At 45.7% G+C, this 27,353-nt stretch overlaps 1 protein-coding gene and 1 pseudogene across 2 annotated transcripts in view; one reads left to right on the top strand and one right to left on the bottom strand.

Moving 5' to 3' along the window:
- Nucleotides 1-958, top strand: part of LOC149982557 (mitochondrial S-adenosylmethionine carrier protein-like) — an 83,742-nt pseudogene extending 82,784 nt beyond the window's left edge.
- Nucleotides 959-2,618: 1,660 nt separating this feature from the next.
- LOC110527965 (leucine-rich repeats and immunoglobulin-like domains protein 1) overlaps nucleotides 2,619-27,353 on the bottom strand; it is a 51,062-nt gene continuing 26,327 nt past the window's right edge. Inside the window, exons 8-18 of one of the 2 annotated variants that reach the window (XM_036983446.2) lie at nucleotides 25,954-26,097; nucleotides 23,952-24,032; nucleotides 21,473-21,544; nucleotides 20,929-21,000; nucleotides 20,634-20,797; nucleotides 19,793-20,131; nucleotides 15,484-15,765; nucleotides 8,213-8,641; nucleotides 7,954-8,085; nucleotides 7,510-7,767; nucleotides 2,619-6,856 (exon numbers count right to left, since the gene is read on the bottom strand). In XM_036983446.2, the coding sequence (XP_036839341.2) occupies nucleotides 6,642-6,856; nucleotides 7,510-7,767; nucleotides 7,954-8,085; nucleotides 8,213-8,641; nucleotides 15,484-15,765; nucleotides 19,793-20,131; nucleotides 20,634-20,797; nucleotides 20,929-21,000; nucleotides 21,473-21,544; nucleotides 23,952-24,032; nucleotides 25,954-26,097 (2,188 nt within the window). In that variant the 3' untranslated portion in view covers nucleotides 2,619-6,641. The remainder of the gene's footprint in view (nucleotides 6,857-7,509; nucleotides 7,768-7,953; nucleotides 8,086-8,212; nucleotides 8,642-15,483; nucleotides 15,766-19,792; nucleotides 20,132-20,633; nucleotides 20,798-20,928; nucleotides 21,001-21,472; nucleotides 21,545-23,951; nucleotides 24,033-25,953; nucleotides 26,098-27,353) is intronic. The other variant, XM_036983447.2, reaches the window with a different exon arrangement.

The following is a 27,353-nucleotide window of genomic DNA, read 5'->3' as shown; positions in this document are numbered from 1 at the left end:
GTTAAGGAGTCTTTTAGTCCCAGACTTGGTGCTCCAGTACCACTTGCCATGTGATAGCAGAGAGAACAGTCTATGACTTGGGTGGCTGGATTCTTTGACCATTTTTAGAGCATTCCTCTGACACCGCCTGGTATAGAGTTCATGGATGGCTCGGCCCCAGTGATGTACTGGGCCGTGCACACTACCCTCTGTAGCGAATGGCGGTCGGATGCCGAGCAGTTGCCATACCAAGCGGTGATGCAACCAGTCATGATGCTCTCGATGGTGCAGCTGTAGAACTTTTTGAGGATCTGAGGACCCATGACAAATCTTTTCAGCCTCTTAATAGGCGTTGTCTTGCCCTCTTCACAACTGTCTTGGTGTGTTTGGACCATGATAGGTCCTTAGTGATGTGGACACCAAGAAACTTCAAGCTCTCGGCCCGCTCCACTACAGCCCTGTCGATGCCCTCATTTTCCTGTAGTCACGATCATTTCCTTTGTCTTGCTCACATTGAGGAAGAGGTTATTGTCCTGGTTCCACACTGCCAGGCCTCCTCCCTATAGGCGGTCTTATCAGTCAGTTAACACTTCATGAAATAGGAAGTCTTTAAATGCTTTTTTAATTTACATAAGTGCTTAAAATTTCATGAAAAGTGATATTAGCTGATGAAGAGTTCCTCATAGGACAAAACATATAAGATCTCCTACAGACCTAATTTTGGGCGTATCCCAAAATGTATAGGCTTTGTCCACAAAAAGACACCATTACTATTTATCTCGATTGTGTCCTTCAGATGTTTGTTGGAGGGAAGGTAAAGACCATTAAAGCCTGGGAGGGCAAGAGGGAGATGAATGTTACACGGGTGGGAATGTTTGTCACACAGCCTGTCACTAAGCTGTTGGGGAACAATACCATGCATTTGATTGGTGCACCAGAGGACCAACTCCTGTCCTGGAGGCTGTCAGTCAACAACTGACGGACGTCCATCTGGAATGCACATTCTGTCCAGCCACTCACACTTGACTTTCAAGATGGACCTCCTATGTAAACTCAGCCAAAAAGAAACACCCTCTCACTGTCAACTGTGTTGATTTTCAGCAAACTTAACATGTGTAAATATTTGTATGAACATAAGAAGATTCAACAACTGAGACATAAACTGAAAAGTTCCACAGACATGTGACTAACAGAAATTGAATAATGTGTCCCTGAACAAAGGGGGGTCAAAATCAAAAGTAACAGTCAGTATCTGGTGTGGCCATCATCTGCATTAAGTACCGCAGTGCATCCCCTCCTCATGGACTGCACCAGATTTGCCAGTTCTTGCTGTGAGATGTTACCCCACTCTTCCACCAAGGCACCTGCAAGTTCCCAGACATTTCTGGGGGGGATGGCCCTAGCCCCCACCCTCCGATCCAACAGGTCCCAGACGTGCTCAATGGGATTGAGATCCAGGCTCTTTGCTGGCCATGGTAGAACACTGACATTGCTGTCTTGAAGGAAATCACGCACAGAACGAGCAGTATGGCTTGTGGCATTGTCATGCTGGAGGGTCATGTCAGGGTGAGCCTGCAAGAAGGGTACCACATGAGGGAGGAGGATGTCTTCCCTGTAGTGCACAGTGTTGAGATTGCCTGCAATGACAACAAGCTCAGTCATATGATGCAGTGCACTTCGCCCCAGACCACGATGGACCCTCCACCTCCAAATCGATCCCGCTCCAGAGTACAGGCCTCGGTGTAATGCTCATTCCTTCGACGATAAACGCGAATCTGACCATCACCCACAAAACCGTGAAGAGCACTTTTTGCCAGTCCTGTCTGGTCCAGTGACGGTGGGTTTGTGCCCATAGGCGACGTTGTTGCCGGTGATGTCTGGTGAGGACCTGCCTTTACAACAGACCTACAAGTCCTCAGTCCAGCCTCTCTCAGCCTATTGCGGACAGTCTGAGCACTGATGGAGGGATTGTGCATTCCTGGTGTAACTTGGGAAGTTGTTGTTGCCATCCTGGACCTGTCACGCAGGTGTGACGTTCAGATGTACAGATCCTGTGGAGGTATTGTTACACGTGGTCTGCCACTGCGAGGACGGTCAGCTGTCCGTCCTGTCTCCCTGTAGTACGGTCTTAGGAGTCTCACAGTACGGACATTGCAATTTATTGCCCTGGCCACATCTGCAGTCCTCATGCCTCCTTGCAGCATGCCTAAGGCACTTTCACACAGATGAGCATGGACCCTGGGCATCTTTCTTTTTGTGTTTGAGTCAGTAGAAAGGCCTCTTTAGTGTCCTAGGTTTTCATAACTGTGACCTTAATTGCCTACCGTCTGTAAGCTGTTAGTGCCTTAACGACTGTTTCGCAGGTGCATATTCATTAATTGTTTATGGTTCATTGAACAGGCATGTGAAACAGTGTTTAAACCCTGTACAATGAAGATCTGTGAAGTTAATTGGATTTTTACGAATTATCTTTGAAAGACTCTTTTTTTTGTTGTATATTTACATTGAGGCAGAAGACACGAATGAGTTCTCTATGCTTTTGACAAAGTAGTCTAAACCAATGCGTTTGCTTTGCCTAGCCCATTTGAGACCACATTATTGAACCACAAAGACAAGGAAAAACATACTACACATTTATATAATAGCAAAAATGTGATTTTATTAGACACTTCAATGTTTAAGCTTTGACATTGGTACAATGGTTTCAGACAGTTTATTTCAATAAATTACTGCACATCACCCCTGCATCCATTCAGGCGTTGACATAATGGGCCGACACTCTACTGACAACTTATGACTGACCATCTAGAATTCCTGCTCTCTGAAGAATATTCTCATAAGTCAAACAATTTGACCCATTTTTGATAAAGTAAATAGCAAAACAAGTGCTTACAAACAATTAGCCTATAAAATGGCTAAACATATGCATACATTACAAAATGTAATTCTGTTTAAACTGACATTCACAGTATCTGGTTTTGTCAGCCCAGTTTACCCAGGCCTGTAGACAGGGGGCATTTCTCCTCAGGTTGGAAGGGGTACATTTCACAAGTTTACCAATAGTAAGCTGTTGATAGAATTTAGAGGTGTTCAGTTTGTACCAGTCAATAATAAAACAGGTTTTTGTACCATTATCATAATGATGATTATTATTATCAGTATTATTGTGTGTGGTGCTCTGACAAAGGCTAAATACTGGCCATCCCCTGTGTGCACACACACACAACAGTGAGACATGATAGCAATCAAACAGTATGACAACAGTCTCAAAATGCCCTCCTGGTAAGAATTCCACATTCCCTTTTACAGCGTGGCAGGTTCATGGTATAGGATAACATACTGGGATGGAAGGGGGGATAACAAATGATTCTAGGAATTGGACCACATTCATAATAAATGTGTATTCAAAGGATCTGGACCTTTAGTTGAACAAATAAAGAATAATGAAAACAAATGGAGCTGAGGCACCGTGGAGGATCTATTCCCTAAACCAAAAGGCAACTGAAGTGTTGGTAGCAGGTGTTGGAACTAGTTCAGGGAACAGAACACAACATTTTCAAGGAACAGTATCAGAACAAAAGTGATCTACACTGTTCCTGAACAGAACCGTTATTATAAAAGCATGGGTACCGGATAATAACATTCTTTTACGTTCTGGCAAAAAAAATGCAACAAAGCAGCTATGCAAATCCCTCATTCTGTCACTCAGAAACTTATCCCAGTGTCTGCCTGTCAGCTGGAAATCTTTACCAGTGTGTGCGCGCGCGTAGGCTACCTGCCCCTCCCCTCCGAAGAATAGGCCGTAGCCTACAGAAATTACAAGCAAGATTCAGAAATTAGGGAGAGATTTTTTAACTAGAGAAGAATGTATTAACTTTTTCAATGTTAGTTAAATATACTATAGTTATCATGTTTCACATTGGATTTATTAACTTCAAATAGGAAAGACATGTTTTTATTTTCATTCTGGTGCCGCTCTGCACAGCTTGTTAGCTAGCTAGCCCTGGTCCAACGTTAAGACAACTCTCTGAAGTTCAAAGACATTCAAAGTTCCTCCATAGAAGACACTCTTCTGTAGGTTGAATATTTGTGGGCCTAATTCATATAAATGCATGTAATAAACAAGATGCCCAGCGCTTCAAGCCAAGCCTCCTCTGCTCTCTCTCACTACACAAACAAATTTGCATCTCGCGCCTTACACGTCTGTCCAATGAATGTAAAAAAATAAAAAATAAAAACTATAGCTTACCCGCTCCATTGCAAGCTGCTCTATCCGCACTAATTGGTGAAGTAATTTAATGTTGGCATAAATAAAAAAGAATAAATGACATGTTTAAAAGGGAACAGTAAGGAACGATATAAATCAGTATTTTTGGAGGTTCAAACAGCCTCAGAACTACATTTCCTGTTGTAAAAACAAAATAAGAAACAAAAGGTTCTGTTCAGAACAAAACAAAAAGGAACAAAAATTTGGTTCTAAGCCCTGGTTGGTACAGTGCTTTCGGTAAGTATTCACAGCCTTTTACTTTTTTCACATTTGGTTGAGTTACAGCCTGAATTTAAAATGGATTAAATGTTGATGTTTTGTCACTGATGCAATACCCCATAATGTCAAAGTGGAAATATGTTTTTAGACATTTTTACAAATTCATAAAAATAAAAAGTTGAAATGTCTTGAGTCAATAAGTATACAACCCCTTTGTTTTGTCAAGCCTAAATAAGTTCAGGAGTAAAATTTTTTTTAACAAGTCACATAAGTTACTCATATGTTTAACATGCTTTTTGAATGACATACCTCATCTCATCCACACATAAAGATAATTGTAAGGTCCCTCAGTCAAGCAGTGAATTTCAAACACAGATTGAACCACAAAGACCAGGGAAGTTTTCCAATGCCTCAAAGAAGGGCACCCATTTGTAGATTGGTAAAAATATCCTACGGTTAAGTTATTAATTACATGTGGGATGGCGTATCAGGCATCGTTCCTAACTCAGTTGATGGAGAGGAAGGAAACCACTCTGGGATTTCACCAGGAGGCCAATGGCGACTTTAAAACAGAGTTTAATGGCTGTGATGGGAGAAGACTGAGGATGGATCAACAACATTGTACTTACTCCACAATACTAACCTAACTGACAGAGTGAAAAGGAACCCTGTAAAGAATATTTAATATTCCAAAACATGCATCCTGTTTTCAGTAATACTGCAAGGAATGTGGCAAACCAATTAACTTTTTATCCTGAATACAAAGTGTTATGTTTGGTATGTTAAATTCAATACAACACATTACTGAGCACCACTCTCCATATTTTCAAGCATAGTGGTGGCTGCATCATGTTATGGGTATGCTTTTAATTGTTAAGGACTGGGGAGTTTTTCAGAATAAAAAAAGAAATGGAATGGAGCTAGGCGCAGGCAAAATTTGAGAGGAAAACCTGGTTCTGTCTGATTTCCACCAAACACTGGGAGATTAATTTACCAATCAGCAGGACAATAACTTAAAACAAAAGGCCAAATTTACATGGGAGTTGTTTACCAAGAAGACAGTGAATGTTCCTGAGTGGCCGAGTTACAGTTTGAAAGTCATTTTCCATAAATCTGCAAACATTTCTAAAAACATGTTTTCACTTTGTCATGGGGTAATTGTGTGTAGATGGGTGAAAATCCATTTTGAATTCAGGCTGTTATAACAACAAAACGTGGAATAAGTCAAGGGGTATGAATACTTTCTGAAGGCACTGTAGTTAGTACCATGACAGGTGGAAGAGACTTGACATTCCATGGCTATGTCAGAAATGAGTCGCATTTCCTGACTAGGGTTTCTTACGTTCCTATTGGGTTACATGTACCGAGTCTGTTTCCAGAGGTCATTTATGATGAGTACAAAAGTGCTTAAACATCAAAAACCTAGATTAATATCCCAAACACTTCCTTGTCATAGGTGTTACCATATCACGTACCAAAATAAATACAAATTAAAGCTTCCTTCATAAAATACCAGGAAATATGAGTTATGGTTTAAGGCCATGATGGCAGCATTTGCGTTTGTCAAACAACATTCAAGTGCAATAAAGTGTTCCATGGTATGACAAAGAGTGTACGATAGCTCTCACAAATCTCTGCTATACTACGAGTCCCGTTTGTGGTTTCTTTGATCATGCAATAAGGCACCGCAGTTGAAGCTGGTAAGTAGAGGCTTTTAAAAGAGAAAAAAATACCATCACTCCGTTCTTTGTCATGCACAGAATAAATTCAAATACTCTTTGTAAAAGTTATATAATATATATGAAAACTCTTATGTACAGTTAATTGTCCAATGGTATATATATATCTCTTTCGCTCTCTTTCACACATTACTGTAAAACATTCCCTACATTTGCATGCTTCAAATGCAAGTCACATTTGGAGCTAGGATTGGTTGACACCTCCCAGGGGAAGGTTTTTAAGTATGTACAGCTGATACGCTCAAATGGGACGCCACCCACACAAGCTCTGCCTTCAAACCTCTGGATGCCACCCCCCTCCCAGCTCCCACCCTGTTAGTCCAAACAGGGGAGGGGATCAGATCTTGGCCTCTCTGTTTGAGGTAGCAGTTCCCAGTGCAAAGAACAAGTCCACTCAGGGCTAGTGAGTCTATTAGTGTCAGGGTGGGGAGGGCCTGCTAGTCGCTGGCGCTCCTGAGGGGGGTGCTGTCACTCTGGGAGGCTCTGGGAGTGTGTCCGTTGGACAGTAGAGTCTGTCTGAGCTCTGGCTCACGATCCGTGTCCAGTGTGTCTTGGCGTCTTACGGGGGCGAGTTTCACCGGCTTGTGGAAGGCCTCCTCCTGGGATGGGGAGCACACTAGAGTTGTGTGTCCCGTCCTGTTCACTGAGGGACCTGGGAGAGAACAGAGAGAGAGAACAGAACGCCACGTCAGCCAGTCATTGCACATACACTTATCAAGACATCTATCTGTACAGAGCTCCAGGCTATGGGTTATGAAATGCATCCATATTGCTACGTTTACATGATGAAGCGTAGATCGACATTCCAACCACCAAAATCCTCCCAGATGGTTCCTTGCCAAAAGGTACAGGATCCCAGGACAAGACCCATCTTGCTCCTCTGTGAGTGTGGAAGCGACGGGAACTCAAGGCTGTTTTTCATTTTTACTTAAGGTGGGAGGTATCCTACCAACTACAGTAGAATACACTCAAATATAGGCCGCAGACTATCCATCATGTTCCCTTCATGGTGATTCATCATGGCAGGGTCATCTACACAACTAAGGGCTCCAACCACAGGTTCTCCAGCATTCCCCATCCTGTCCTCAACAGTGTGGAATAGGAAGCTCGCTCTGGGATCCTGAGTGGCGCAGCGGTCTAAGACACATCTCAGTGCTTGAGGCATCACTATAGACACTTTGTTTCATATCCAGGATGTATCACAACCGGCCGTGATTGGAAGTCCCATAAGGCAGCACAGAATTGGCCCAGCGTCGTCTTGCCTAGTTAAAGGAAGGTTAAATAAAAATACATTTAAAAAAATACCTTTTCTGTCGTGGTGGTTTCTCTGTGATGTAAATTCAGGTGGCGAGGAAATCCTTCTGACTCCGTTGGGGGTCCCGTTGGAGAGGGGTCCCGTATCCACCCCTAGGGGTACAGGTACATTGTAGTCCATGTGGTGGGGGTGTTGTTGGTACTCCAGGCCTACAGGTCCCAGCCCCTGGGTGAGATAGTCAAAGTCTGTCTTGGAGTAGCTGTTTCCGTTCTCCATACACTCTGTACACACTACAGCCCCATTGTAACCTATACCAGCAAATAAAGAAAACATCATTATTAAGGCGCCTACACTTTCCCACAATTCCATGAATTTAGAGTAGATGTAAAGCAAACATTCCCTGATGTTAGATAAAAAAAATGACTGAGCGGTCCAGCAGTTCAGTCATGGAGGAGAATTGGAGGTTCATATGGGAACCAAGCTGAAGATTTTACCTGTGTTGTCTATGTGTCCGTTGAGCGGAGGTCCAATGCTAGCCTCCACGCGGATACACACGTCCTGGCGCTCCGAGAGGGTCCCCTGGGAGGACAGGTAGCTGGGGACATCCGGGGGCACGATTGTCTCATCTGGGAGGGGAGGGGAGGAGAGGGGACAGATAACATTAGCACCAGCACAAACTACAGTCAACAACAGAAAATGGATGATGAACAGCCATTTCCTGTGATAACTATAACTATATGAGAGCCCTCTCACCGGTGTTGGTTACGCTGCACTCGTCACTCTTCTTGCGCGTCTGGTAGATGATGCACACCCACACCAGCGAGGTCACCACGATGCTGGTCACCACAGCGATGACGATGATGCCCATAGTGACGGTGCTGGGGCCGGACGGGGCGACGCAGCCGGTCTGGCGGACACTCAGCTGGCTGTGGCCGCGCTCTGTGCCCAGCGTGTTAGACATTACGCACGTGTACCTGCCAGCGTCCTCTAGGGCGGCGCTGCCGATCACCAACAGCTGGTTGCCGGGGGTGAAGTGGTGTCGGTCGGAGGAGCGGAGGGGCTCGTCGTTCCTCAGCCAGGTGATTTTGGGTGGGGGGCTGCCCAGGGCCTTACACTGCAGGGCTACAGTCTCCCCCACCACCACACTATGGTCCTCCAGCTCTTGGGCCAGGTGGGGCGTCTCTGTAGATGGGAGGGAAAGGTCAAAGTCTAATAATCCCACTAGCGCAGACAGGTCATTCCCAACTCTACTTATTACTTTAAACAACATTTTGACAACTGGTGATAGTCCATCACATTTTGTTCAAGTTGATGCATTAATGTACACTACTGGAATAGAGCTGAACAATGTGTTTCCCAGATAACTTCTCAGCAGCGTTAACACTGAACAGTGTGTCTTATAGGGGATTCTTGTGTAGTGACGTCGGGGACAACCGTAGCATTTTAACTAATTACAAACTTCAGCTAACTCAAGTGTTTTGCAACTACATAGCATGTCAGTTAACCTTTGGTTAAGGTTAGGAAAAGGGTTAGGGGAAAGGTTAACTACGCAAAATATCCTAACCGCTAAGTCAATTCTCCTAAATGCTACATTAAATATCCTAACCGCTACGTCAATTCTCCTAAATGCTACATTAAATATCCTAACCGCTACGTCAATTCTCCTAAATGCTACATTAATTATTCTAACCACTGCGTTAATACTCACAAATGCTAATGACGCAAAACAAGCAGTTCGGGCTGTCAATGACAGTGAGCACATCGTGTACATAATTCTAACGAGCGTTTTGTGGAGGCGCGTCCAAAATTGAAAGACAAACGCAACACTGTTTTGTCAATCACCTATCAATTATCACGTTGGAATCAATTGCGCGAGGTTAAATGTCCTGTTAAAACTAACAACTCAAAAACCACACGGAACCTGGGAATAATGTGTAAATCACTGGTTAGGGGACATTTTGTTGAAAACAGTTAGCTACATTTTGAAGTGTTGCATTTTGATTCAAGTGCGTCACCAACGCAGTAAGTGTAAAGCAACACTTTTCTTGTTAATCACTTCCATCAATTTCACACTGAAATCATTAGAACAGGGGAAAATGTTTCGGTATAGCGCTGTTTAAACTAACACTATTCAAAGGCCACAAGGAAACTTGGAATAACCTGTACATGGTTGGTTAGATAAGAACTTGTAGAAGGCTTCTATCTATATTTTGGAATGGCGGCTGTTGATTTTGGGAGACTGACATCACGGAAAATAAAAACAAATGAGCTTTTCTGTTAGTTGATTTCAACGAATTACGACCCGCCATAAAATATCAACAGTGACAACGGTTGGCTGCTTTTAATTAATAATTAGACTTTCAAATCCATGTATTTTTATAGAGAGACCACCCAGATGTATCCATTCCATTTGAGAAAGAAAATGATAGCTAAGTTCTAAGACCTGATATTGTGTCATCGTGTTGAATATAAACTTCTATATCCCCCCAATTAGGTCAAACCGTCAGCTTGTGTGATGTAGTAACAAATACTGTCCACATGTAAATATGTGGACAGTGTGTGTGTGTGTGTGTGTGTGCATACAATAAATACACACACACGAAGTCGGAAGTTTACATACACCTTAGCCAAATACATTTAAACTCAGTTTTTCACAATTCCTGACGTTTAATCCAAGTTAAAAATTCCCCGTCTTAGGTCAGGTAGACTCACCACTTTATTTTAAGAATGTGAAATATCAGAATAATAGTAGAGAGAATGAGTTATTTCATCACATTCCCAGTGGGTCAGAAGTTTACATACACTCAATTAGCATTTGGTAGCATTGCCCTTAAATGGTTTAACTTGGGTCAAAAGTGTCAGGTAGCCTTCCACAAGCTTCTCACAATAAGTGGAGTAAATTTTGGCCCATCTCTCCTGACAGAGCTGGTGTAACTGAGCTAGGTTTGAAGGACTCCTTGCTTGCACACACTTTTTCAGTTCTGCCAACAAATGTTCAATAGGTTTGAGGTCAGGGATTTGTGATGGCCACTCCAATACAATGAATTTGTTGTCCTTAAGCCATTTTGCCACAACTTTGGAAGCATGCTTGGGGTCATTGTCCATTTGGAACACCCTTTTGCGACCAAACTTTAACTTAATGACTGATGTCTTAAGATGTTGCTTCAATATATTCACATAGTTGTCCTTCCTCAAGATGCCATCTATTTTGTGAAGTGCACCAGTCTCTTCTGCAGCAAAGCACCCCCACAACACGATTCTGCCACCCCCATGCTTTACGGTTGGGATGGTGTTCTTCGGCTTGCAAGCCTCCCCCTTTTTCCTCAAAACATAACGATGGTCATTATGACCAAACAGTTCTATTTTTGTTTCATCAGACCAGAGGACATTTCTTCAAAAAGTACGATCTTTGTCCCCATGTGCAGTTGCAAACCATAGTCCGGCATTTTTATGATGGTTTTGGAGCAGTGGCTTCTTCCTTGCTAAGCGGCCTTTCAGGTTATGTCGATATAGGACTCGTTTTACTGTGGATATAGATACTTTTGTACCTGTTTCCTCCAGTATCTTCACAAGATCCTTTGCTGTTGTTCTGGGATTGATTTGCACTTTTCGCACCAAAGTACATTCATCTTCAGAGACAGAATGCGTCTACTTCCTGAGCGGTATAAAGGCTGCGTTGTCCCATGGTGTTTGCTATTGTTTGTACAGATGAACGTGGTACCTTCAGGTGTTTGGAAATTGCTCCCAAAGATGAACCAGACTTGTGGAGGTCTACAATTTTATTCTTGAGGTCTTGGCTGATTTCTTTTGATTTTCCCATGATGTCAGGCAAAGAGGTGCTGAGTTTGAAGGTAGGCCTTGAAATACATCCACAGGTACACCTCCAATTGACTCAAATTATGTCAATTAGCCTATCAGAAGCTTCTAAAGCCATGGCATCATTTTCTGGAATTTTCCAAGCTGTTTAAAAGGAACAGTCAACTTAGTGTATGTACACTTCTGACCCACTGGAATTGTGATACAGTGAAGATTAAGTTAAATAATCTGTCTAAACAATTGTTGGAAAAATGACTTCATGCACAAAGTAGATGTCCTAACCGACTTGTCAAAACTGGTTGAAAAACGAGTTTCAATGACTCCAACCTAAGTGTATGTAAACTACCGACTTAAACTGCACACACACACACACACACACACACAGAGACAGAGAGAACAAAAGTACTGTTGGTTCCATGTTTCATGAGCTGAACTAAAAGATCCCAGAAATGTTACACATGCACAAACAGCGTCTCAATTTGTGCACAAATTTGTTTACATCCCTGTTAGTGAGCATTTCTCTTATGATATAATATAATCCATCCACCTGACAGGTGTGGCATATCAAGAAGCTGATTAAACAGAATGATCATTACACAGGTTCACCTTGTAATGGGGACAATAAAAAACCACTCCAAAATGTACAGTGTTTTCACACAACACAATGCCATGGATGTATCAGGTTTTGAAGGAGTGTGCAATTGGCATGCTGACTGCAGGAATGTCCACCAGAGTGGTTGCCAGAGAATTGAATGTTCACTCTACCATAAGCTGCCTCCAACGTCGTTTTAGAGAATTTGGCAGTACGTCCAACCGGCCTTACAGCCGCAGACCACGTGTAACCACGCCAGCACAGGACCTCCACATCCGGCTTCTTCACCTTCGGGATGTTTCAAGACCAGCCACCCACACAGCTGATGAAACTAAGGAGTATTTCTGTCTGTAATAAACTAATTCTGATTGGCTGGGCCTGGCTCCCCAGTGGGTGGGCCTGGCTCCCAAATAAGTGGGCCTATGCCCTCCCCACCCATGGTGTCGGAGGGGATGGCTGCCGTTTTACGGGCTCCGAACCAACTGTGCTATTTTGTGTGTTTCTTTGCTTTGTAACTTACTTTGCACATAATGTTGCTGCTACTGTCTCTTATGACAGAAAATAGCATCTGGATATCAGAACAGCGATTACCTCGAACTGGACAAAGATTTTTTATTTAATGAGTCCGACGCGAACCATATACTGTTTCTCCGAGACCAGGTCCAAATCCCCGTCATTCTCGTGAAAAAAAAGACGCAGGTACAGGGGACGGATATCGGGGTTCCAAGTGAGAATTTGTCAGCGAGTGGTTAATGCGGCTCTACCATCCTTTCTATTGGCCAACGTGCAATAACTGGAGAATAAACTGGATGAGCTTCATTCAAAACGCAGACAAACAAATCTGACCATAAATCTATCCTCCTGATTCCTGCTTACAATCAAAAACTAAAGCATGAACTACCAGTGACTCGTCCAATATGGAAGTGGTCAGATGTCGCGGATGCTATGCTACAGGACTGTTTTGCTAGCACAGACTGGAATATGTTCCGGGATTGTGGCAGGGCTTGAAAAATATTACAGACAACAAAGGGAAACCCAGCCGCGAGCTGTCCAGTGATGCAAGCCTACCAGACAAGCTAAATGCCTGTTATGCTCGCGTCGAGGCAAGCAACATTGACGCATGGATGAGAGCACCAACTGTTCCAGACAACTGTTTGATGTGAACAAGACCTTTAAACAGGTCAACATTCAAAGGCAGTGGGGCCAGACGAATTACCAGGAAGTGTACTCAGGGCATGCGCAGACCAACTGGCAAGTGTCTTCACTGAAATTTCCAACCTCTCCCTGACAGTCTATAATACCTTCATGTTTCAAGCAGACCACCATAGTCCCTGTGCCCAACAAAGCGAAGGTAAACTGCCGAAATGACTACTGCCCTGTAGCACTCAGGTCTGTAGACATGAAGTGTTTTTAAAGGCTGGTCATGGTCACATCAACATCATAATCCTGGAAACCCTAGACCCACTCCAATTTGCATACCGCCCCAACAGATCCACAATCTCAAATCGCACTCCACACTGCCCTCTCTCCCCTGGACAAAAGGAACACCTATGTGAGAATGCTGTTCATTGACTACAGCTCAGCGTTCAACACCATAGTGCTCACAAAGCTCGTCACTAAGCTAAGGACCCTGGGACTAAACACCTCCCTCTGCAATTGGATCCTGGACTTCCTAACGGGCCAGGTTGTAAGGGTAGCCAACAACACATCTACCACACTGATTCTCAACACCGGGGCCCCTCTGGGGTCTGTGCTTAATCCGCTCCTGTACTCCCTGTTCACCCATGACTGCATGGCCAAGCACAACTCCAACACCATCATTAAGTTTGCTGACGACACAACGGTGGTAGGCCTGATCACCGACAACAATCATTCAGCCTGTAGGGAGGTCAGAGACCTGGCAGTGTGGTGCCAGGACAACAACCTCTCCCTCAATGTGAGCAAGACAAAGGAGATGATTGTGGACTAAAGGAAAAGGAGGTCCGAACACGGCCCCATTCACATCGACCTGGCTGTAGTGGAGCGGGTCGAGAGTTTCAAATTCCTTGGTGTCCACATCAACAACAAACTATCATGGTCCAAACACAATACATTTGTGAAGAGGACACAACACATTTTCCCCCCCAGGAGACAAAAAAGATTTGGCATGGGTCCCCAGATCCTCAAAAAGTTCCACAGCTGCACCAATGAGAGCATCCTGACCGGTTGCATCACCGCCTGGTAAGGCAAATGGTCGGATTCCGAGCAGAAGGCGCTACAGAGGGTATTGCATAAAGCCCAGCACATCCCTGGGGCCTAGGATCTATATACTAGGCGGTGTCAGAGGAAGGCCCAAAACATTGTCAAAGACTCCAGTCATCCAAGTCGTTCTCTCTGCTACCGCATGGCAAGCGATACCGGGGCGCCAAGTCTAGGTCCAAAAGGCTCCTTAACAGCTTCTACCCCCAAGCCATAAAACTGCTGTACAATTTTATTTTTATGGCAACGCGGACTATTTGCATTGATCCCCCCCACCACCACCCCTTTACACTGCTGCTACTTGCTGTTTATTATCTATGCATAGTCACTTTAATAACACTACCTACATGTATAATTTACCTCAATTAACTTGAGTAACCTGCACATTGACTCGGTACCGGAACCCCCTGTATATAGCCTCAGTTATTTTATTGTGTTATTTTTTATTCTATTTTTTACTTTATTTTGTAAAAAAATTATTGAACTGCATTGTTGGTTAAGGGATTGTAAGTAAGCGTTGTATTTGGTGCATGTGACAAATAAAATGTTATTTGATGTTGGGTTTATATTTTTGATCAGTATATCTTAATTTAGGATGATAGTAAATCAAAATAAAAGATTCCTCACTAGTTTAACCATTTAGAGATTAAAAAAAAAGGCTCCCTAAGGCTCTCTAAGCACAATTGAACCAGGCTCTCTACAGCGTCCATAGGTCTGTGCAGCAGGCTGAACGTTTGACGCCCTTACTCTTAGACAGAACACTTTCCCTCTTAGCAGGAAACAAAATGATTAAGAGATCTCACTTCCTCCTCTCCCACCCTCCTTCCCCCTCTGTCCCCTACCCACCTCTTCAGACAAGGCCTCAGCTCTGAGCTTTCCTCATACATGACTAAACACTACAAAGCAACTCCTGAGGGCTATTGCTCTCTCATATCCTGTGAGGTGTTCGGCACTACGACAGTACGACATACAGTGGTGTAGACCAAGCCCTTACACATCCACAGTACTTGACAATGTAATCTCAACTAGCCTCAGTCCTCACACTTCCAATAGAAGCCCCTCCAGGAGAACTGAGGCCTCCACCCCGAGAGAAGGGTAACAAACACTCCTCTGTGAAGTCCCCCTATCCCACCCTCCCCCATCTGACCCCTACCCTGACCTCTGACTCAGAGGAAGGGCACAGCTGCCAGAAGCCATTCATTCTTTGACCAAGGCTGACCAGTTCACAACTGGCTTTAGACCAGTTTACAAGTGTTCATTTTTAGTCGGAAGTAGTATCTATATTATGGTCACCTGAACCATGAATCCTCAAACATTGTAAAGGGGTGTGGGCAATTTTGTCAGTAGGTGTAGGGCATGGCCAGCAGTCAAGTCCTACCTAGCACGATGAGAGAGGCGTTGGCAGACACGGTGCCCGCTGTGTTCTTGGCGGTGCAGCTGTACACGCCCATGTCCTCTAGCTTGACGTCCATGATGAAGAACACGTCATCGTCAGGCATCACGTGCATCCGCCGCTCGCGTGCCGCCGGGAAGTCCGTGCCTCCGTCCTTTTGCCAGGCGATCTCAGGGGTGGGGTGGCCCTCGGCCGCACACTCCAGCTTGGCAGTGGTGCCCGTACGGATGGTGTTGTCTCGAGGGGTCTTCACAAACGTAGGCATGACTGTGTGGGAATGGAGATGAGACACTTGGTTGGCCACAACAGAGAGAAATCGGAGGTTAACACAACAGCTACATAACAGTCCCTCCCATTTTGCAATGGAGTGTGGAGAAAGTATTGCAGTTTAAAAAAGGACATTTCCTGCAATTCTACACATTTTGTAATTACTTATGCCATGTTTATATGATATCTGTGAGATTGACTAACAAATTTAATGAGCACTGAATGTGTGCCCAGTTGGTAATTAAGTGATGATTAGGTCTACTACAAGGTTTAGATAGCTGGACTACCTTACTTAGCAATCCCAACAAATATTAGCTGACATGCGCTAATTGAGTGACTAACAAGTGGAAAACTGCAATACTACATTTTGAAATGGCACCTTGTGTAGTCTACTTCTCAACAGTAAACTGAGAGCATTTTTATTTGTATGTTTGGGGGTCGGGGGCGCCCTAGCAGCCTCAGGGCCCTACGTACAGTAGTCTGCGTATAGAGAGAGGCAGCTCTGCTATCATTGCATAGAAGTTAAATTGGGTTGGGGAGATGGCTTGGGAGAGGGTTTCATTTGGGTGGGTAGGTCAGCCAGGAAACCAAACTCCAGACTGCCAGCAAACAATCAGTCAGCTTCGGTTAGCCTAACTGACAGGGCTTGTAATATATGGGCACTGTCAGCACCACAACAAGCCTAAATCAATTTGTTAGAAATTACACCCTGAGAAACTCACACAGAGAGATGCAGAAGGACAGAGAGAGTGAGACTTTGTTCAAGCTAAGAATTACCACTAATCTCATTCTGCCCTGTTATGGAGTTTAATTGTGCAAAATATCTACAAAATCAGCACATTACAGAGGGAAAATTATCCAAACACACAAACAAACTAGGGCTGTCCCAGACAACAAGAAAAAAAACAACTTGGTTGCCCGAGAGTCGCTGTTCTTTCGACAAAACGATTGGTCAAAATGTTTAAACTTATTTTTCCATATACAGGGCATTTTGTTACATTACAGACTTATTCTAAAATGTATTAAATGTTTCTCATCAATCTACACACAGTACCCCGTAATGACGAGGCAAAAACAGGTTTAGAATATTTCGCAAATTTATTAAAAATAAAAACAGAAATACATTATTTACTTAAGCATTCAGATCATTTGCATTAATACTGAAACTGAGCTCAGATGCATCCTGTTTCCATTTATCATCCTTGAGATGTGTCTACAACTTGATTAGAATCCACTTGTGGAAAAGTCAATTGATTGGACATGATTTGGAAAGGCACACACCTGTCTATAAGTTCCCACAGTTGACAGTGCATGTCAGAGCAAAAACCAAGCCAATTTTCCAATTTTCCGTAGAGCTCCAAGACTCTTCCTAGAGCTGGCTGCCCGGCCAAACTGAGCAATCGGGGGAGAAGGACCTTGGTTAGGGAGGTGACCAAAAACCCGATGGTCACTCTGACAGAATTCCTCTGTGGAGATGGGAGAACCTTGCAGAAGGACAACCATCTCTGCAGCACTCCACCAATCAGGCCTTTATGGTAGAGTGGCCAGACAGAAGCCACTCTCAGTAAAAGGCACATGACAGCCCGCTTGGAGTTGCCAAAAGGCACCTAAAGACTCTGACCATGAGAAAAAAGATTCTATGGTCTGATGAAACCAAGATTGAAATCTTTAGCCTGAATGCTAAGCGTCACATCTGGAGGAAACCTGACATCATCCCTACGGTGAAGCATGGTGGTGGGAGCATCATGCTGTGGGGATGTTTTTCAGTGGCAGGGACTGGAAGACTAGTCAGGATCAAGGGAAAGATGAAAGGAGCAAAGTACAGAAAGATCCTTGATGCTCCAGAGCGCTCAGATCTCAGACTTGGGCGAAGGTTCAACAGGACAACGACCCTAAGCACATGGCCAAAACAACGCAGGAGTGGCTTCGGGACAAGTCTCTGGATATCCTTGAGTGGCCCAGCCAGAGCCCGGACTTGAAGTTGATCAAACATCTCTGGAGAGACCTGAAAATAGCTGTGCAGTGACGCTCCCCATCCAACCTGACAGAGCTTGAGAGGATCTGCAGAGAAGAATGGAGGAAACTCCCCAAATACAGGTGTGCCAGGTTTGTAGCGTCATATCCAGGAAGACTTTAAATCGGCTGTAATCGCTGCCAAAGGTGCTTCAAGAAAGTAGAGTAAAGTCTGAATACTAAATGTGATAGTTTTTTATTTTGAATACATTTGCAAAAAATTCGAAAAACCTGTTTTTGCTTTTTCATTATGGGGTATTTTGTGTGAATTGATGAAGAAAAATTATTTTAATTTTAAGAAACTTTAGATTAAGGCTGTAACGGAAAAGTAAAGTGTTCCAAATACCTTCTGAATACACTGTGTATGGGATGATGTATAACGCCAGGCATATTTAACAGTCAGGCGATTGATTATGGACCTAATTAAATTGGGGTTTCCTCTCTTCTCAATTTTCTTAGACAATTAGGTTAAGGCAAGGGCTGTTTCCTCATCTCTGCTGCCTCCGCCACATTGTTATCAGTCCAATATGATGGTTAACGTTGCTATTATGCACATAGTAATAGAGGGAAAGGCGCCAATTCTATGGCGGACTGATATGTTTCAGAACCGCGGGCAGCGGCCGTATCCAATGTGGGAGAAAGTGCATTTGTTATAGAGTGATATTAGATTTATTAGTGTTGCACCATTATTTTTACATAATATAACCATATACAACTCCAACATCAAGTCTTAGAGCAGGAGTGGGCAATTCCAGGCCTCGGGGGCCTGATTGGGGTCACAGTTTTGCCCCAGCTAACACACCTGACTCCAATAATCACCTAATCATGATCTTCAGTTTAGAATGCAAGTTGATTAATCAGCTGTGTTTGCTAGGGATGGAGAAAAATGTGACACCAATCAGGCCCTCGAGGACTGGAGTTGCCCACCACTGTCTTAGAGTGACGGACTGTGACATCCCCGTAGCCTCCGCAATGGATTAGTCCACAGAGACAGGCGCGAATTAGACAGGTGTCTTGTGTCGACCAATAGCCTACCGACCAAGCAACTGACCAGTCAACTAAATGGGGTCAGCCTTAAAACAAACACCCACACATTCACAAATGCAATCTTTGATTTTACACTGCTGCCACTCACGGTTTATTATCTATGCATAGTAACTTTATCCCTACCTACTGTACAAATTAACTCAATTAACCTGTACGCCCGCACATTAACTCAGTATCGGTACCCCCTGCATATAGCCTCCACATTGACTCAGTACCGGTACCCCCTGCATATAGCCTCCACATTAACTCAGTATCGGTACCCCCTGCATATAGCCTCCAAATTGACTCAGTACCGGTACCCCCTGCATATAGCCTCCACATTGACTCAGTATCGGTACTCCCTGCATATAGCCTCCACATTGACTCAGTATCGGTACCCCTTGCATATAGCCTCCACATTGACTCAGTACCAGTACCCCCTGCATATAGCCTCCACATTGACTCATACCAGTACTCCCTGCATACAGCCTCCACATTGACTCAGTATCGGTACCCCCTGCATACAGCCTCCACATTGACTCAGTATCGGTACCCCCTGCATATAGCCTCCACATTGACTCAGTATCGGTACTCCCTGCATATAGCCTCCACATTGACTCAGTATCGGTACCCCCTGCATACAGCCTCCACATTGACTCATACCAGTACTCCCTGCATACAGCCTCCACATTGACTCAGTATCGGTACCCCCTGCATACAGCCTCCACATTGACTCAGTATCGGTACCCCCTGCATATAGCCTCATTATTGTTTTTGTATAGTGTTACTTAAAAAAAAAAACTTTATTTAGTAAAAATGTTCTTAACTCTGTTTTCTTAAAACGGCATCGTTGGTTTAGGACTCGTAAGTAAGCATTTCACGGTACGGTACCTGTTGTATCCGGCGTATGTGACAAATAAAACTAGATTTTTTTTTATAAACCAGTCATACTGGGAGACCGTTAACCCTTCAGGGCCTGGTAGCGTACCGTTGACAGTAAGGCGGGCCTTGGTGGAGTAGGAGGAGCCAAAGTGGTTGGTGATGATGCATTGGTATCGGCCCTCGTGGGCGAAGGTCACATGACGCAGGTGCAAAATGGTGGTGTACTCCATCACCCCCCCGGCCTCGTGCACCGCCCCGTGGTTAGCGCGCAGGTGGGCGAAGTTCTCCACCTCAGCATGACGGAGCAGCTCCTGGTCTTTGCGCCAGGCGAAGGTCATAGGTGAGCTGCTGCTGCTGGCTGCCGTGCACGTGAGGCGCACGTCACTACCCAGAACCGTCACTGTGGTCTCTGGCTGCAACGTGATCTGGGGCTTAGGCAGGTCATCTACAGGAGAGAGAGAGAAAGAGACGGAGGCAGTGGAGAGACGGAGGCAGTGGAGAGACGGAGGCAGTGGAGAGACGGAGGGAGTGGAGAGACGGAGGCAGTGGAGAGACGGAGGCAGTGGAGAGACGGAGGCAGTGGAGAGACGGAGGCAGTGGAGAGACGGAGGGAGGACAAGAAAATGAGATAAGCATTATTCTTTGTAACCAAATGTTTTATCTCAGTAAGACAGAAGATATATACACAAAAGTCTAGTTTAAACACAAACACACAAATATAAAGACAAACAAGGATTAGCACATCGCAGCTCAAACAAAGACACACACTACAACAAGACATTTGAGGAAAATCACACAAACATAAACAAATACACACATATACTGTAAACACCCTGAGCTGGAATCTAAAACACAATCTGGTCTTAGCTGCTGCCTGCAGTGTGTCAGACAGAAAGCAACTGTACACCACCCCCCCCCCCCCCACCCCACCCACACACACTACTCACCACAGACAAATCTCTCTGGTGGAGCCTGGAAGACGCTAGTACCCTTCAGGATTTCGGGGTGGACACAGGTAGCCTCTACGCCAGTCTGTAGCCCCCGGGTCATCAGCCACTCAGGGAACCAGTTGAGCTGACAGTCACACAGGAACCTGTCACTCTGGATGAGTCTGGGAGAGGAGGGACACTGTTAGGGCTAACGACTTCTATTCACTCTCTTTTATAGACTAGCTTTGATCTGTACATAATTCACTTATTCCATGACTGCAACTGTAAGGTGTATTCATCATTGCGGACTCACAGGTTCCTGAGGCTCCTCATCTTGCTGAAGGCCTCTGGCTGGATGGAGCGTATGGCGTTCTCTCCCAGGTTCCTGTGGTGACATTAAACAGAGGGCTGCCCGTCAGCACTGACAGAAAGGGGACATTGGTACACACACAGCTGTGTCACGGCCAGCCAGGGATCGATGTGCCTTTCTTTATAAGGGCTTATTTTAAACAAGGTGCAAAGATTCAGGCCTCACAGACCAAGGATACTCAGCTTTTCAATCACTTTTTTCCTAATGGCCAGAGCCTGTTTAAAGTAACGGCCAGAGCCTGTGAAGGGACTTATATAAATTCCATTTATTCTACGAAACTGACCATATGCTCAATAACTTTGTTCCCCTGCACCAGGAAAAAAGGCCAAAGTTGAAGCTGCCTCTGTAACGAGAGGGAAGCAGCTGGCCCCACAAACTGCCCGTCTTCTCCTTTTCCAAAGATGCTATTAAATTGCTAGCAGCACTCTCAGGCAGCTACTTTTGGCAGCCGATCTCGGGGTCGCGCAGTGCATTGTGGGATACTCACAGGTGCTCCAGGGCCTCCAGTCCTGAGAAGGCTTTCTTGGCCACTGACTTGATCTTGTTTCCAAACAGAGTTCTGCAATTTCCAAACATGAAGGGCGCCGATAAACGGGAGAGAACACGGGGGAGAGAGGGCGGGGGGGAGAGAGGGCGGGGGGGAGAGAAAAAAAACAGGCAGAGAGAGAGAAAGAGAGGATGAATGGGGTAAGGGGAGGGAAGGAGAAGAGGGAGAGAAAGGCACAATTAGTGGGGCTGAATCTGATAAGAGCAGAGGATTGAGGTATTGGAAATCCGAACTGTGTGGAGATTAGGAGGGTGAGGGACTCGGCCCTGCTCTGCTTTTCAAAGACCACTTTTATCTTTATTTGAATTTAATAGCGATGACAGGGCGGGGGGGGGGGGGGGGGGCACAAGAAAAGCAGGTTGTCTCACTGAGGGACAACACAGCTTGTAGAATAATAAAAGCAGCCTTGTCAAGGCCCGGTTCAAGCAAGGAACACGCAGCATGCCCCCTTCTGGGGGTCTAATCTGGGCCGCTCTTCAAAAGACACCCCTCTACCCTCCCTCTCCTGCGCTTCCGTCCCTCCAGCCTTCCTCTCCTCTCTCCACCTTCCTTCCCAGGAGAAGCGGGTGGACACAGGAGGCTTGTTCGGAGTTCAGACCCCTGCATGAGAACACTTCAATCCAGTCACGCCTCCTCTACTCTCCCCCTCTATATGGACCCACCGACAATCTACACTGTGCAATGTAAATACAAATCCTGTTTCAAAAACCATTGGGAGTGCATCTGTTTGGTAGATGAGCTAAGACTCAGATGCGTCTTCTTAAATTCTATCCAAAATTGTCCAAGCTGAACATTTTCAGATTCCTGTTGGTAATCAGGTGTTCTTTAGGACAGCCAGGGACCCAGGGTCTTGGGGGCCTCCAGGCAGATGACTGGTCATGGACAGGACCTGTCAACTCCTGACAGAGATGTCACACCTCTGCTCAGCCCTCTACTGACCGCCACATCAGCCAGAGCCCCGTGGTTCTGGACCCTACACAGGGAGATGGGCTGAACAGACCTCTACTGACCGCCACATCAGCCAGAGCCCCGTGGTTCTGGACCCTACACAGGGAGATGGACTGAACAGACCTCAGTACAGAGGAGAACAACACCTCACTGGAAGTCACTGCATTTCCATCAAACTTATCTTCTCTAATTTCCAACATCATTTTGCACATCTAGCCATTTACATGGCCTTTCCTTCCAATCATATTCTCTTCAAGTAATCACATTCTGGAAATAAAACAATACTAGAATGATATCACCCCAACATATCTACATTCAATACATTAATATATTTGACCTCCTAAAACAAAAATGGGAAAATAGTGGTTGTTGTGAGGGCACAAGTTAACCTAGAACAAGCTAAGAGCACAAGTTCTCCCATGTGGGGATACTCACAATCCGATTTGGGAGGGACATATTGCGTGTGGAGGACACGGATGTCCCTCCCCCCTCTCTCTTTCTCTGTGTTTCTTCCCAGGGTTGGTGAGTGTTGTTTTCCGGTGGGATGGAGGGATTGTGCCAGCGTTGGGCTGCGGAGGGCCGCTCCACTACACCACTGGACAAAAGGGGCGGGGAGACGGGCCAATGTGGTGTTTGATGTTGATGACTGAGCCCGCCCCCCAATTTCACCCTCTCTCAGTCCCTAACAGGCAGGCAGGCAGGGCCGTGGAGCAGAGAGAGAGGAGCAGGGCTAGAGACGGAAAGACCTGCTGAGGATCATCCCCGGCAGGCCAATAGAAAAGCCCTTTCAATAGGCTAGCACTCACACAGGGAACAGCCTTGGTTGGACACCAGCTTTTACATAGGATTGTTTAGGCCCCAGTATGTTAGGACTCTATGTTTATGGTGGTTGAGTTTCTTCATCCTTTAACTAACATTTGACATTGAGTCTAGATGCTGTGATTAAAAGGTTACACGAGAGATCCCAACAAATTGACATTGTTTAACCAACAAGTGAAGGCAGTTCAACTCCCACCAACAGACAACCTCTGAAGTTGGACACAATAGCAGTTTAGAGTTTGGTAAACTGAGATGAAAACCAGATTCAGGCTCGTTTCAAGTTTCAAGCCAATTGCCGATAAAATGTAAATCTGCAAGCTTCATGAAAAAGCCTAATAAAACTCAGAGCAGCTCTTAAAGTCATCTCTCAGTGTTATACTTCCAAATGACGTGTGGGGCCCGGAGGGTAGCGATAGAATGGAGCTGGTCCTGTCTGAAGCCAGGTCTGGGAGAACTCGATATAGACTATAGGCAGTGGACAGGCCTCAGAAGGGAACTATGGAATTGCAGTAGAAACCCCTTCACTCTGAACTGAAGGAGCTGTCCACAGAGCTGCATACAATCCCCTACCAGTGGCAGGTCAGCCAGCTCAAAGGGACCGATTCTGGGCAGAGGGGGAAGAGGAGATGAGAGAAGGAGGGGGGATACTCACAGCTTGTTGAGGCTGTCCAGTCCAGAGAAGGCCCCATTGGTGTCCTCTATTGTGCCTGAGATGTCATTATGGTCCAGCTCCCTGTAGAGAGAGAAAAAAGAAGGGATAAGGAAGATAGAGGAGGAGGAGGAGAGCAAAACAGGCCTGCCAGAGCTGAAGCACTGTGTAGCCTTGGCAGAGATGGGGCTGGAAGTCACGGGTTACCCCTCCAACCCCCCCAAGCCCTCTGCACCTGGTCTAAAGAGCTAACCTCTCTCCTGCTCTGCTCTGCCAGCCAAGCACATTCTTTCCTTTGTGAGGAGGGAGGTGAAGGCACAAAACCCAACGCAGGCAGAATCATGTATAATTCATGACAGCATGGAGAGATTGGCGGGCACACATTGCCTTTGGATACAGACAGTCAGCGCCTGAGTGTGGTGGCAGGTATGGCAGTCCCAACACAGACTCAGAGCCTAATGAGTACGAAGAAAGACCTTAGTCATGCCCACGCTGAGCCAGAAAGAGACTCAATAAAACAACAGCTTTCACTTTGAGTCCACCGGGAAGTTTCCAAACACATGTTGAATGCAATTAATTAGCTTTCCTGACACGCTACCTCGAACGGCTGAAGTCATCTGGGCCTAAGGACCCGTTTGAATAATAATCTAAAACAAAAAAACAACAGCCGAACAAAAACATGAGTCGCCGCTCTATCGCGTGCTTTGTTCCCTGTGCCGACTTTCTTTCAAACTCTGAGAATCCTGTGAGTCTGATGGTCACCCGCAGCCCCTCCCAACCTCTCCACCCTTCCCTAATCCCCTTCGGTTCCTTTTCCTCCATGGCCGGACTCGGCTGCCAATTTCCTATTCTTTCTGGCTGGCTGAGCGTGAAAGGCCGGTGCCTTCTTAATGCAGGCAGTGGCCGCGGGCCCCTGAGGACTGACCCCCCGGCTGAAAGGCTCGACGTTTCTGGGCATTCACACCCACCGCGAACCTCCAGCCCCACGCCTCTACGGCCAGCAGCGCTACCCAATTAAAGCTGCCTCAGCTCCCTTACAGCCAGGGCCCGCGCCTACCCAGCGCTTCACTGATTAGATTAGACCTGCCTCAGAAAGAGAGGGAAGGAGAGCGAAGAAGAAATGGGGTGAGCATAATGGGAATAGGAAGTAAAAAGAAGACTGCAAAAAAAGGGGGGAAAGGATGGGTGGAAAGGGTACGAACAGGCGAAACAAAGCAGCCAAGTAAGAAAGGAAAGAAAGAGACCAAGAAAAAGACCAAGAAAGAAAGGAAAGAAAGAAACAGCGTCTGAGAGAGGGGAGCCAAACAGAGGGCCTCTCACACAGCTGAACCCCCTCCCCCCAGCCCAATGCTCCCTCCGCACCAGCAGAGAAAGGCCTGTATATGCCTTGGCTTGTCACCCCACTGTGAGAAAGCAAAGGCCCGACTCTTTTCTCTGACTCTCTGGGAAGATCCCGGGCCAAAAAGACGTTAGTAGAAGGCCTTCGCTTTCAGGAAGCCTCTCTTTCCGCCTGTTCAAAGTCTGTATAGAGGGTGGGGGGGAAAGAAGTCACTCTCCCATACTGCTTTTCACTGCTCCGTTTAAAAAAAGGCAAGAATCTCCAGGGAGACAAATGACAGGGAACACATGTGCATCCAATATCGATGGGAACCAACGGCCGAACAAAGAGGGAAGACGAAAACAGACGCACCAAAATAAAAGTTCTCACAGACTAAAACCGTGACAATAGTGACGCATGCACACCTGGTAAACAGATACACATTAATATTACATGGACACAAACTAGATCTGTTTTTAAGCAATGGTCTAAAATCCAAACAGCAGCTAACCTCACTTTCTGAATGGCTCCTGAGGGGCTTAATGAAGCTATATTGAATATTGAATCCACATGAATACATTTGCAGATGCCAATATTGTATTGTTCTTAAATGAGTCACATAAGATGAGTCTACAGTGTGGAACCATAGGTGTGTGTGCTCCGGGAGCAGTCAGGAGGAAGACTTACAGGAGGCGCAGGGCCTTGAGGCCTCTGAAGGCCCCCTCGGTGATGTGGCTGATGGCGTTGTGCCCCAGACGGAGGGTGTGGAGGTCCCCCAGCACCGCCAGGCTGCCCTCATCCAGACGACTCAGGTTGTTGTAGGACAGATTCCTGCAGGAGGAGAGGAGAGCGAGATACATACGGTATAAGGCTTGGACCAGAAGGACAAGTTGGCACAGCACTACGGTAACCTAACCTACCCGACGTCATTATTCTCTACTTTATATAGCTTTATTCAATGTCTTTGTGCCTCTGGATGTATTTTTCCACTGTGGCGTCAGCTCAATATCTGTTCATCCACAGCAGTTTCCTATCATGCTTGATAAGGAGTCAGGACACAAACCATTTAAAATGCATGTACATTTCCGGTTGGACAAATGGACACTTCTCAAGGCATCTTTTCCCCAGAGTTATGGTCTTGTCTAAGTAGGTACACGGCGTGTCAGTGGTGATAAATATGCCTTGTTTATCAGGGAGCGTGTTCAAATGCTCTGTTGTGTGAGTGACTGGGCTTCGCCTCTCTGAGGGGGGCTAGGGTGGTCAGTCATGTGTGGTCAGTCTCTGTGATGCCCCGTCAGGCAGGCTGCAGTCTCATCCGGAATGTAATAACAGGCAGGTCATAAAGACGGCTTCTCTGCTACACCAGAGGGCTAACCGAGCCACTATCCTCCGGTATCCTTCTGATATCACAGTCATCATGGCCCCGCTAATAAAATCATATAACCCCGGTCTCGCATTGAGTGCAGTGAGTCGGCAACACAGATACACAGAGCAATCTGTCTCTCTCACACACACACACAGTGACAGTGCGCAGACACACAGGAGCCTGACAGACAGCCTTATGGTACAGTTAGCGACGCCTGATCAGAGCGGAGCTCTACAGTAGTACAGTGGTTAAAGTATGTCAACCAACCACAGGTTGCCGTAGTGATAATATCTCCTTCATTAGACAGGGAGATCCCCCTGCAATTACCCTGTATCCATACCAACAGAGGGTTGCGCGCTCTTTACCAACCTGATTGAGAGGGCTTAAGTACTGTCAATCCTACCGCTTATTATGGGATAAACAGGCTTATCATGTGGTATTGAACGCTAAGCGACTCATATAGCTCTGGTGAAGGTAAACGGAGGGGCGCGACGGGGAACAGATTCAGGTATAGGTTGTGGTAGGGGAACAACGAGATGAGACGGTTGGAGGCTGTGGGTAAGACCTTGTGGTCCGGAGCTGAAGGCCAGTGGATGAATAGTGTAGTTTGTTTCTCAGTGGCTAGGGATAAGGCTGGTTGCTATAGTTGCAAGGGTTGGGAGGTTTTTGCTGCTTTGGTTTTAGGTGTTGGGAGGTTTAGTGCTCTGGTTAACCTGGGTTT

The sequence above is a fragment of the Oncorhynchus mykiss genome, chromosome 7 (genome assembly GCF_057628025.1).
Source record: "Oncorhynchus mykiss isolate SJ-2025 chromosome 7, ASM5762802v1, whole genome shotgun sequence".
NCBI classification, from domain to species: domain Eukaryota; kingdom Metazoa; phylum Chordata; class Actinopteri; order Salmoniformes; family Salmonidae; genus Oncorhynchus; species Oncorhynchus mykiss.
The sequence above is the reverse complement of the archived record's forward strand: the minus strand, read 5'-3'. Positions and strand labels throughout refer to the sequence as shown.